Here is a 13,227-nt window from a genome sequence, read left to right on the forward strand (position 1 = left end):
TCTGACCTTTTCCGCTTGACTCATACATATACTAGATATTGCAAATAAGGGAAACCATGGGGCCTATGTTTCTTTGGGCCTGGCTTACTTCGCTTAATATAATTTTTCCCAAGTCTTTCCATTTCCTAACAAATGGGGCAATGTCATTCTTTCTGATGGAGGCATAGAATTCCATTGTGTATATATACCACATTTTCTTGATCCATTCATCTACTGAGGGGCATCTGGGTTGGTTCTAGATCTTAGCTATGGTAAATAATGCTCAGCTGATTTTTTTAATGACTCTTTTGAGGGTTTTTGTTTGTTAGTTTGTTAGTTGTGGGGCTTGGAGGCTATTCCTCAGCTATTCGGCTCAAAAGTAGTGTTCTACCACTTGAGCCACAGGGCCACTTCAGGTTTTCTGGTGGCTTATTGGAGATCAGAGTCTCACAGACTTTCCTGCCCGAGCTGGCTTTGAACTGTGATCCTCAGATCCTCAGGTCTGAGAAGGTAGGATTACAGGCGTGAGCCACCATTGCCCGGCTAAATGATTGTTCTAAATAAAAGATTAACTTTTTCTAAATTATTTTTATTGTCTCCAATTAAGACATCACTTTTTAAATCATGACTTTATAATGAGAAGTAAAAATATGAGGATCAACTAGAACCATAGCAGGTAGTATCTTCTGTTTAAGAGAATTCTTTTTTTTTCCTTAAAGGGCTTCTTTTTCATTACAATTTTCTGAACCTTTTATAGTGCTTATAGACCAGGCTTGGCAGTGACAAATCCTCTTGTGTATGGATGTGTGTACCTGAGAATTGCCTTCATTTCTCCTTTCTATTTGAAATTTTGAAACTTCCTTTGCATTGCTTTCTAGTTTCAGTGGCTTCCAATGAGCTATCAGCTGCTCATGTTAATGAGGGTCTCTTATATAGGAATTATTTCTCTTGATTCTGTCAAGTTTCTGTTTTGCTCATAAAACAATTTAACTACTATGTGTGAGATGTGGATCTTCAAGTGTACTGTGCCTGGAATTTGTTGAATTTTCTGGATATGTTTGTGTATGTTTAGGGGAAAAGAGTTGGGGAGAAGTTTTCAGTCATTGTTTCTTGAATTTTTTTTTCTATTCACTGCTCTTTCTGTTCTCCTTTGGGAACACCATACACACACACACACACACACACACACACACACACACACACACGCACGCACACACACACGCACACGTACGCACACACATCTTGGTTTTATACCTATGTTTCACAGGTTTCTGAAGTGCCATTCATTTTTCTTTATTCTTTTTGTTTGTTTTCAGACTCGAGAGTATCAATGTCATATCTGAAGTATCCTGATTCTATCTTCTGCCTATTTAAATATCCTCATGGGTGCCCTGTACTCTTTCATCTCCGTTTTTGTACTTTCAACTCTAGACCATATATTTGATTTTTATTTATGTTTTGTATTTTTTTCATTATATTTCCTATTTTGAAAGGCATTATTCTCACTTTCTTTTGTTTCCCCTCGATTGGTTTCCTTTAGTTATACGGGCACATTAAATAGCTGATTAGAAGCCTTTATCCATTCAATACCATGTCTGTAGTCCCTTAGAGCTAGTTCTTTTTTCCTCTTTCCTATGTGTGAGCCATCCTTTGTATGTCTCCTAATTTTTTGTTGAAAATTGTGCTTTATAATAATATGTGAGATCCCTGGATATCAAGTTCTCCTATCATTGGGGTTCACTATTGTTTTTATGTGTTGGTGTTTCATGTCTAATTCTGTAAAGTCTATCTTTTCGATTATGTATGACCATTTACATCTCTGCTTAGTTTGCTGATGATAGCTGATGATAAAATGGAAATTTTGTTAAATTCTTAGGGTCAATAAGTTTCTCTGAATCTACCAGAGGGTTCTATGTGCATGTTGAGCCAAGTCAAGATTCAGCCAGGCAGTTTGTAACTTATTATCAACCTTTAAGGTCAGTCCGAATTGAAAATGTAGGGACTACAGTATTTTCACAATAAAAAAAAAGAAAAGAAAATGTAGGGACTTTTCAGTTCTTTCCTGAACATACATATTTTCCAAGTGGACCTGAAGCCTTCTGGATATCATTTAAATCCCCCTGTGGAAATCCTGTTCTCCAGATTTTCTTTTTAAGCTTTTTGTTCACTTGGTTGTCTCAATTATGATCAATTGGCCAAGCAGCTGAGACATTCAAGAAAATATCTTTTGCTCTTGCCCCTAGAAAAATGGTTATTCAGTCATGGTAAGTTCCTCATCAGACCAAATAAAGACTAGCCTGTAAGTAAAGATTTCCAAGGAACTACAAGAGTGGTGAAATAATGACCGTTCTCTAGAATAGGACTTTGAAAGGGTCCCAGTGCTGATCTGCCTATTGCAGTAGCTGTCAACCTGCTAGTTTCAGTGCGTCTGTGGGCTGTTGCTTTTCAAGCTATAAAGATTGAGAGGGAAAGTTGGGTATACAGCAATTTTAAATACCACACTCTGTATGGTTCTTATTGAGAATCAGCCTATTTGCTTGGATAAATATTCTCCAGATTGCCTCAATCATTTCATGTCCAGAATTCTTCAAAGTTTTTATTTTGATATGAGATCTTTATTTGATACTATTTCAGTCCATGACACTTACAAAGTCCCAAGGCTCTAGAATGGCAAACAAAAGTTTATCATGCTTACCTAGAAAGACATGCCATGTAGCCACTATGATTATGTAGGGTCCTATTTGAAGATACAACTGTAGTAATAGTGATGCTTTGAGGCAGTTTGTTGGATAAAAGATCAAGAAAGTGTTCCCATAATCAAATGTCACACTTACAAGAAAGGTTGTGTAGTGATTAAAAGCCCAATCTATAAAACTAGATTAGTCTGACTTTAAGTCCAAAATCTGATCTTTAGTAACTTGATGGTTATAGCCAAGTTACATAGCCAGTAAAATATGGTGATAATAGCAGCATTTATTCATGTATTCCTTTTAAAACTCCAACTAAAACTACACAAATAAAATTCTTGGAACAATTCATGGCATAGAGCCAATGCTCAAGAAAATTTAGATATTACCATTAGAATTATTAGGAATAGAGATTAGCACTCTTCATAGTAATGGTGAATTTCTCCTAAATTCAAAAACAGAAATAATGAAAACCATCTCATTCACACTACTTTATTTCCTTTGTAATTCCAGGTACTGTGGTGGTGCAGCAATTGATGTCAGTGATGATTAGTAAACATGATTGCCTTTTTCCTAAGGATTCAGAGCTTCAAAGCAAGCCCCAGGATGGAATAAGTAACAATAATGAAATTCAAAAGAAAGCCACCATGAATCAGATGCAGAACAAGGAGAACAACAACACTAAGGATAGCCCAGGCAGGCAGTGCTCTTGGGACAAGTCTGAGTCTCCCCAGAGAGGCAGTGTGGATGAAGGATCCCCCACAGCTTTGTCAGGCAGCAAAACCAACAGCCCAAGGAGCAGCGTCCACAAGCTAGATGTCTCCAGGAGCCCCCCTCTCATGGTGAAAAAGAACCCAGCCTTCAATAAGGGTAGCGGAATCGTCACTAACGGGTCTTTCAGCAGCAGTAATGCAGAAGGTCTTGAGAAAGCACAAACCACTCCGAATGGGAGCTTACAGGCCAGAAGGAGCTCTTCGCTGAAAGGATCTGGTACCAAAATGGGCACCCACAGTGTCCAGAATGGGACAGTGCGCATGGGTATTTTGAACACTGACACGCTTGGAAACCCCGTGAATGGTCGTACCATGAGCTGGCTACCCAATGGCTATGTCACCTTGCGGGAGACTAAGCAGAAAGAGCAAGGTGGGGAGTCGGGCCAGCACCATAGGCTGTCCACGTACGATAACGTCCACCAGCAATTCTCCATGGTGAACCTGGATGACAAACAGAGTGTGGACAGCGCCACCTGGTCCACCTCCTCCTGTGAAATCTCCCTCCCTGAGAATTCCAACTCCTGTCGCTCCTCCACCACCACCTGCCCTGAGCAAGACTTTTATGGGGGGAATTTCGAGGATCCTGTGTTAGATGGGCCTCCCCAGGACGACCTTTCTCACCCCGGGGACTATGAAAACAAAAGTGACCATAGGAGTGTTGGAGGTCGAAGTAGTCGTGCCACCAGCAGCAGTGACAACAGTGAGACATTTGTGGCTAACAACACGAGCAATCACAGTGCATTGCACAGTTTAGTTTCCAGCCTGAAACAAGAAATGACCAAACAGAAGATAGAGTATGAGTCCAGGATAAAGAGGTGAGGAAAATCTTGGGCTCTTGGGCTCCTAACAGGCAGCAGCCTCCTACGGTGGGACAGAATCTCACAAAGGGTTACACATGCTTAGTCCAAGGTCAGAGAGACCTGAGTTGAAGTCCTCAGTTTACTGTTTGTGAGCTATGAGACTGGGCTTTTTAAAAATAGCATAATGTCTGTGAGCCTTGCTTCTTCCTAAGGGGATTTTTTTTTAAATTTAATACAAGATGTGTGTACCTTAAAAGTATATAAAATGTCATTGGATCTTGGCCTTGCCACAGGATAGGTACTCAAGATTATTGTCACATAGTACAGGTGGCTTACACCTGTAATCCTAGCTAATCTGGAGACTGAGATCTGAGGATCCTGGTTTGAAGCTAGTTTAGACAGAAAAGTCCATGAGACTCATATCTCCAATTAACCATCAAAAAGCCAGATGTGGATCTGTAACTCAAGGGATAGACTATAAACTTGAGAGAAAAAGATAAGTAAGGACACAAGGCCCTGAGTTCAAACTCCAGTACTGGCGTGCACACACACACACACACACACACACACACACACACACATTAATGTTATCATCAATTACTTTTCAATATGTGGGTCTTTACTAGAGAGCTGAAAGGAGAGGAGCTGTGAGATGAATGGAAAATAAGGAGTCTGCTCATTTTCAACAGCAAAGAAAGGACAAAGAGTAAAAAAAATTAAGGCCCTAAACATTCATTTAAGTTCACAGAGGAGACAGGTTTAAGGTGACATCAGGCCTTGTGGGGTCTTTTCTAGTTGTTGTTGTTTAAAAAAATAACTTTATTGTTGTTTTAGAGGTGATATACGGGAGGGGTGGTGTTAGCTTTATGTACAACAGGTGTTTAGTACATTTCCTTTCACATAGTGTTATCTGTTCCCTCATTCTTTCCCATTCCCTGCCTCCCCTTCCACCCATGAGTTGCATAGTTCACTGTCATCAGTGACCAATGCAGCCAGTGCGCTCCACTGCTGAGCTTTTTCTCCATTTTCCCTCTGATTCTGTATTCCCCCCACCCTCCCATAAATGTGCTCATGAATATTGTATATAAGGTAAAGAATATAGAATCATCAAAAAAGAAAAAAAAAAACAAATGGAGACAAAAGTCCTTTGTTTCCACTTTGTTTCAGAATGTGTAGTATTTTGCATACATATGAAGAGGTGCTTGAGTATTGCACCTTTGTGATGCTCTCCTAAGACTATTCTCTTTTGGTCTCACTGTATGTAGGTATATAGAATTCTATGTAATTTGTCCTATCTCACTAATTTGTCATATCCATCCACATATCATGAAGTTCCTTCCTGTACCTGTAAGTTCTCTCTCTCCTACTCTCTCTTACACTAGTTGCAGAGTTTTGGATCTGATGTTGAGATCTTTGATCCACTTTAATGTTGGTGCATGGTGTTAAGCAAAGATCCACTTTTAGTTTTCTGCATGTGGTTGCCCAGTTTTCCCAACACCAATTGTTGAAGATGCTATGATTTTTCCACTGCATGTCTTTGGCTCCTTTGTCAAATATTAGATGACTGTACACATGTGGTTTTATTTCTGGGTCTTCTAATCTGTTCCATTGATTTTCAGGTCTATTTTTGTGCCAATACCAAGCTGTTTTGTTATTATGGTTCTGCAGTAGAATTTGAAGTCTGTGTTGTGATACTACCTGCATTGCTTTTTTTTTGCCTCAGATTGCTTTGGCTATTTTAGGTCTTTTGTTGCTCCATATGAATTTTTGGATTTTTTCCCCTATATTAGTAAATAATGTCATTGAGATTTTGATGGGGCTTTCACTGAATTTGTATATCATTTTTGTCAGTGGCCATTTTCACAATATTGATTCTACCTATCCATGAACATGGAAGGTTTTGTTTTTTTATTTCCTGGTGTCCCCTTTGGTTTCTTTATATTTTAATAGTTTTCACTATAAAAGATCTTTTTTGTTATCTTTGGTTAGGTTAATTCCTAGGTATTTTATTTTTATAAAGCTATTGCAAATGAGGTTGTTTTCATGATTTGCCTTTCTATTTGTGCATTGTTGGCACACAGAAAAGCTACTGATTTTTGTGGGTTAATTTTGTATCCTGCTACTCTACCAAAGTGGTTGATCAGCTCTAGGAGTTTGGGGATGGAGTTTTTGGGGTCCATTAGTTTTAAGATTATGTCATCTTAGAACAGGGATAGTTAATTTCTTCCTTTCCTTTTATAATGTCCTTTTCTTGCCTTATCCTTCTGGCTGAGAATTCCAGAATTATATTGAGGAAGACTGGAGATAGTGGGCATCCTTGCCTTGTTCCTGATTTTAGTGGAAATAGTTTTAGTTTTTCCCCATTTAGTATGATGTTGGCTGTTGGTCTATCATACATAGTCTTTATTGTTTTAAGGAATGTTCCTTCTATTCCTAGTTTCTCCAAAGCTCTGTGTGTGTGTGTGTGTGTGTGTGTGTGTGTGTGTGTGTGTGTGTGTGTGTGTGTGTGTGTTTTAGGTCATGGGACTTAAACTCTAGGCTTATGTGTTGTCCCTAAACTCTTTAGCTCAAGGTGAACATTCCACCCCTTGAGCCACAGTGCCACTTCGGGTTTTTCTAGTGGTTTAGTGGAGATAAGAGTCTCATGGACTTTCCTGCCTAGTCTGGCTTTGAACTGTGATCCTCAGATCTCAACCTCGTGAGTAGCTAGGATTACAGTGTAAGCCACCGGCACCTGACTTCTCCAAAGCTTTTAAGTTGAGTGGATGTTGTATTTTGTTGAAGGCTTTTTCTGTATCTGTTGAGATGATCATGTGGTTCTTGTTCTTGGCTCTATTGATGTGGTGAACTACATTTGTTGATTTGCGTATGTTAAACCAGCCTTGCATCTGTGGGATGAACCCTATTTGCTCAGAATATATGATATTTTGTTGTTTCTGGATTCTGTTGGCTATTATTTTATGAAGAAACTTTGCATCTGTGTACATCAGAGAAATTGGTATGTAGTTCTCTTTTTTTGTTGGATCCTTATCTGATTTTTTGGATGAATGGGATATTGGCTTCATAATATGAGTTTGGAATTGTTCCTTCTGCCTCTATTTCAAAATTCAGTGGTGAATCTATCTAGGCCTGGACTCTTCCTTGTTGAAAGACTTCTTATCACTTCTTCTATCTCATTGCATATTATTTTTTGTTGTTCTTTTGGTTTATATCTTCTTGGTTTAGTTTAGGCAGTTTGTATGTTTTTTAAAATTCATCTGTTTCTAGGTTTTCCTTTTTTACTGAGGATAGGTTTTGAAAATAATACTTTATAACCATTTGGATTTCTTGGATTTGCTGTTTCCTGTGGCATCTCTGATCTTTTTTATTTTTCAGTTCAATGGCATTTATTCAGTACATTCCCAATATTTTTTATAAGTTTTTTATTGTGAAAATACTGTACAGAGGGGTTACAGTTACATGAGCTAGGTCATGAGTACATTTCTTATCAAGCATTGTTGCCTCCTCCTTTGTTTTTCCCCTACCATCCCTTACCTCCTACCTCCACAACTACATTCTCCCCCCCCCCAAAATTGTAAAATTCATTGTTATTTTCTTATTTGAATTTCCTCTCTTCTTTTTTTTCATTTATCTCCCAAGTGGTCTATCAATTTTATTAATTTTTTAATCAAAAAACAGCTTTTTGTTTCATTGATTTTATATATGGCTTTTGTGTTTCTTTTTCATTTATTTCTGCCCTAATCTTTGTTATTTTTGTCTAGTAGTTTTAGATTTGATTTTTTCTTGTTTTTCTAGAAATTCTAATTGTATTATGTTGTTAACTGTTTTCTTTATATATGCTCTTAGGCCTATGATTTTCCCCTCAACACTGCTTTTGCTGTATCCCAGAGGTTCTGTTGTGATGTTTTCATTTTCACTGAATTGTAAGAACTTTCTAGTTTTTTCCTTAATTTCTTCTTTTACCCAGGTGTTACTCAGTAGTGTGTTGCTCATTCTCCATGTATTTGACTGATTTCTGCAGGATGTTTGGTTGTTGAGGACTAGTTTGATTCCACTGTGGTCAGATAGGATGCAAGGGATTATGCCTCTTGCTTTTGCTTAGATTCTTTGTGTGAACTATGATATGATCTATTTTGGAGAATGTTCCATGGGCTGCTGAGAAGAATGTGAATTGGGTGGTTGTTGAGTGGAATTCTCTGTAGGTGACTAGTCCATTTGGGTTATGGTGTCATTTAGTTTAGAGGCTTCTTTGCTTATCTTTTGTTTGGTTGACCAGTCCTTTGGTGAGAGCCAGATACTGAAATCTCCCCCTCTCATTGTGTTTCCATCTATCATGTTCTTTAAGTCCTTAAGTTTAAAGTATTTAGGTGTGCCATTGTTTGGTGCATATTGACCACTGTGATTTCCTCTTCATGGGTCATTCCCTTTATTACTATGTAATGACCTTCCCTGTCTCTTCATACTGATTTTAATGAAAAGTCTATTTTATCAAATATCAATGTGGCTATTCCTGCCTTATTGCAGGGTGCATTTGAGTGGACAATCTTTTTCCATCCCTTCACCTGGAGTTAGTTTTCATCTTGGACTATGAGATGCGTCTCTTGCATATTACTTCTGTTTACATCCCCAGCTTTTAGATTCCCAGAGTTTGAGGCAAATAGCAAGTACATACAGTTGTGTTAATGCATTGATGTGTTATATTTTTGAATATTTAACTTTTGGCTCCTTCCATCACTTTTTGTTCCAAATGGCTTTAGAGAGTGAAGAGTTTAATAACTCTGGGCAGCAATCAGAGGAGTATCAGGTTTTTATATGGCGCTGTGACCAGGTGGTTAAAATAATCGTCTCAGCGCTTAAAGAATAAGAAGTCATTGCTTGTTTTCATTGTAGTTGGTTACAAAGAAGGGTAGAAAAAGAATAATTTTTTCTAAAATGGAAAAATAATTGAGATTTTGATTTTTTCAAATTGTCAGGAAAGTAGTTACATTTCAGATAGCTACACCTACATTAGCCTTTCAAATGCCAATAGTTGAATAAACTTGAATGAGCCCAGATTCAAAGGAGGAGAAACTGGAAAAGTCAGCCCTTACCAAATTTTATATCTTACAATAGACATTATAAAGATAATACTCTTTGTACTACATGTATATGTATGTGCGTATGTGAGTGTGTGCGTGTGTTTATAAGTCTTTGATCTTACTAGTTATGAAGAAAACTACATTCTTTTTTTAAAAAGTTTTCTTAAATTCTACAGTTACCCAAAAGAATTCAGCTATCAAATTATAAAGTTATAAAATCTTGACATCCTAACAAGATACTAACAGTTTGGAAAGCAGTGAGAATTGGTGTTGGCAGGGATGATCCCATGTTTATAAATGCTTAAATGCAGTGCTTTTTAATACTTGTAATACTTTTATTTCTATTGCTGATGTAAGCCAGCTACTGTTGGTACTTTTAGATAAGGTGAAACTCCAAGAAAGTCCATTCTTAGAAATGGACTAAACCTAGCAATGGCATTGTTGCTGTCAGTGTTTTTCCTTTGATACTTCAAACTTTATCAGATTTTCTCAGTTGTAATTTCATTAAACTAAGTTTACATTTAACATCCTGGAAGCTTTCCAAGGCTGGGAAGTTTCTGCCCTGTCTGTGCTGCATGACTGGAGTCTCTGTATCTCTCTGCTAAACTTCTTCCATTCTCTATTAACAACTAAACACAAGAAGTATCTGAGAGCCTTTTACCTAAAAATGCCTGTAAGTTGTGTTCACACAAAGTAACTTCACACTACAAAAGAAAACCTTTTCAGTTATTAGACTCTGCTTCAATATTTTGAAATGGTTCATTCTAGATTCTTAAGCATTGCAAACATTAGGAAAATATTAGTGTCCTCAAGGTTTTCAAGTAACATAAATCATTTTATCTCTTACCCACTCCCATCTTTTACAGCTTAGAACAGCGCAATTTGACTTTGGAAACAGAAATGATGAGCCTGCATGATGAACTGGATCAAGAAAGGAAAAAGTTCACGATGATAGAAATCAAAATGCGAAATGCTGAGCGAGCAAAAGAAGATGCTGAGAAAAGGAATGACATGCTCCAGAAGGAAATGGAGCAGTTTTTTTCCACATTTGGAGAGCTGACAGTGGAACCTAGGAGAACCGAGAGAGGAAACACGATATGGATCCAGTGAGCCTGCTTTCTCTGCCGTCCCTGACAGCTCTAAGAAGGCCTCTAGGGATTTTGATGGGCACCCACTTGGGACCAGGTGGCTGGTCACCTGGCTGTACAGAGTGCTAATTGGTCAAGGAGTATCATTTATAGACATTATCCATACCTGCAGTGTGTACCAAAGTTATTTCATCCCCCCCATAATGCTACTGTCAAGTGTTACAACTGGATATGTGTATATAGAGTAGTTTTGAAAAAGTAAACTAAAAGTAAGAAGCATATCTCAAGAATTATTTTATTGCAAGTCTTGTATTTAAATGTTAAATCGATATGTTGTTGCAATTCAGCTTGCTTTCAAGCTTCACCCTTGAACTTAACATAAGCTATTTTTGGCATTGTGTTATCATCCGCTTATTTTATAGATCAATATTTTTTATTTCCCCTTTTTGCTGAGGAAATGAAGAGAAGAAAAAAATATAAAGATATATATATATAAAGATATATATAAATGAGCTATTAAAATCAAAAGAATACTCTGTGGCTGTGCTGTTTGTGCCAATAGACCTTACGATGACCAAAAAGAGAAATGTAAATGTTTTATAAAATAGAGCAGAATCACCAGTATCTGTGTTAACTTACTAGTCTTTAAGTTCTTCCTTGGCCACTTCTCAGTTTTGCTTTGTGAGAGGATTTGATATAGGAATGTTGAGTCTGTGTAAGAAAGTTTTCTTCTCAAGCCTATGTCTACCTTGCCAAATCTCCAGATGGGTTGTCTCCCCAGCAGGATGCATCATATATGGGTGAAAGTGATAAAGGGGATTGAACCAGCTATGCCTTGAATTTCTCTGTCCTTGTGAATGACTCTCTGTGTTGACTGTTACTGGTGGTATTCTTTCCACTGTGTGTAAGTTGGCAAAGAATACTTGCTAAATGGCCACCTCTTTGCTCATTGAGACCGCTCATTGAGACCACCCCAACAATGGGACTTTAAATGTCAGCAGTGCAATGGTACATTGTGCCCCTCTAGTGAATCCCATATACTATGTCACATAATGTGGCAGCTGTAATCTTGGATTTTCTCTGCACCACAGCTAGCAAAGTTAAATTGCAGCCAGATGATGGAAAGGGACCAAGAAGAATAGGAGCAAAGCTTGGAATAAGCAACCCATTTTACTTCTAATTTTGATATCATCATGTTCTGTGTTGCAAACATACTCAGAAGAATTTCAGACATGAATGTGTGAAGATATTTGACAAATATGTGAACGTTAATAACATTAGCTTACTAGAAAGTCTAGGTTCTCTAGAGCTATTGTTTCAGGGAAGCTACTTTTTACATGTTAATAAGGCAGTAATTTTGAGGAGCCAGGCCAGAAATTCTCACACTAGAACAAAGTCACAAGAGACAGAATCAGAAATTGACTACTTGTGTTTATGGGATCTGTGCTTTTGAAGATGGTATGTTTGTGCTTGTTTACTTATTTTCAAGGCTAGTCTTTATGGCACTCACTGATCACTGTCATGTTTTTGATTTTTTCTCCCTGAAGAGCAATCTTATGTGATCTCTTGCTTTCAACTAGTAGCAATAACTTGTTTATTTACAGTTCCTTTTTATCTTTCTTTTCAGTTACATAACCAGATACTTGTAGCTGAATATTCTAAAGAAAACTTAAACTTAAAATGGGTTGAGTCAATCTTAATAACTCTTCCTCTTTATTTTTATATCTTTTTCCTATTTTGACCTTAGCTAATAATTTTTTAAAAACCTTCTAACTCATCTAATAAGCTATATGATGAATAACTCAGTTCAGATACCTGTGCTCACATTCTCTATAGTTTGCCAGCTATTATTGAACCTTCCACACACATTATTTCCCTATGTGAACTTGTAATAATAAAAATTTTACACACAGTCTTTCTCATGAGATGGCTAGGATTCGGCTGGGCCTAGCTAGTATACAGGAAGGACTCTAAAAATGTCAACGTGTTCTTACTTTTCTGTTTTCTCACTCAGTAGGTTGATCTATTCCATCCATCTTCACATTTTTAATCTGCTTTTTTTCATCAGTTTTTTTCCTAATTAAAAAATTCTACTGAGAAACTTCTGTGCTGGTATCTTCTCTCCGTTTTTCACTGTCTATTGGCTTCTTTTCCTAAATCACGCATCTGGCTATGTGTTGTCCCAGGACAGTCTTGCACTTTGCGTAAAAGGCTCCGACCTCTGCTTTCACTCTTATCTCCTGCCACTTCCTATGATACCTGCTTGGCTTCTTTTCTGCTTAGTTCTATCTGGAATGTTCTATCTCTTTTATTTAAAAAGATTTTATTAAATTTTTTTATTTAAAAAATAAAAAATGTTTTATCTTTGTTAGTTTATATTCATTGTACAAATGAGTTTCTTTGTGGTATTTCCATACATGAAGGTGCTTTTGATCAAATTCACTGCCTCTTTTCTGTTTTGCTGTTGTTGGGGGTTTTTTGTTGTTGTTGTTCTGGTACTTGGGTTTGAACTCAGGGCTTAGAACTGTTCCTGAGTTTTGTGGCTCAAGGCTAGTGTACTTGAGCTACAGCTGCACTTTGGGCAATTTTTCAATGCTTAATTGGAGATAAGAATCTCATGAATTTTCCTACCTGTGCTGACTTTGAACTATAATCCTCAGATTCAGCCTCCTGAGTAGCTAGGATTACAGATGTGTGTCACCAGTACCCAAGAATCCCCATTATTACTCTTTCTTATGCCAGTCCCCACTTAGGAGACAGTAAAGGGGACAGAAAATATAACCCAAGTGCTTTATATACAGATTCATGAAACCTGGCGCAGT

At 37.5% G+C, this 13,227-nt stretch overlaps 1 protein-coding gene across 2 annotated transcripts in view; it reads left to right on the plus strand.

Annotated features, from left to right (window-relative positions):
- The window catches only part of Arhgap24 (Rho GTPase activating protein 24), a 470,617-nt gene extending 457,825 nt beyond the window's left edge, over positions 1-12,792 (plus strand). For both annotated transcript variants that reach the window (XM_042668354.1, XM_042668355.1), the window contains 2 exons: positions 3,180-4,254; positions 10,184-12,792. In XM_042668354.1, the coding sequence (XP_042524288.1) occupies positions 3,180-4,254; positions 10,184-10,427 (1,319 nt within the window). In that variant the 3' untranslated portion in view covers positions 10,428-12,792. The remainder of the gene's footprint in view (positions 1-3,179; positions 4,255-10,183) is intronic.
- Positions 12,793-13,227: the final 435 nt, after the last annotated feature.

The sequence above is a fragment of the Dipodomys spectabilis genome, unplaced genomic scaffold, assembly GCF_019054845.1.
Source record: "Dipodomys spectabilis isolate Male_0828 unplaced genomic scaffold, ASM1905484v1 ptg000436l, whole genome shotgun sequence".
NCBI classification, from domain to species: Eukaryota; Metazoa; Chordata; class Mammalia; order Rodentia; family Heteromyidae; genus Dipodomys; species Dipodomys spectabilis.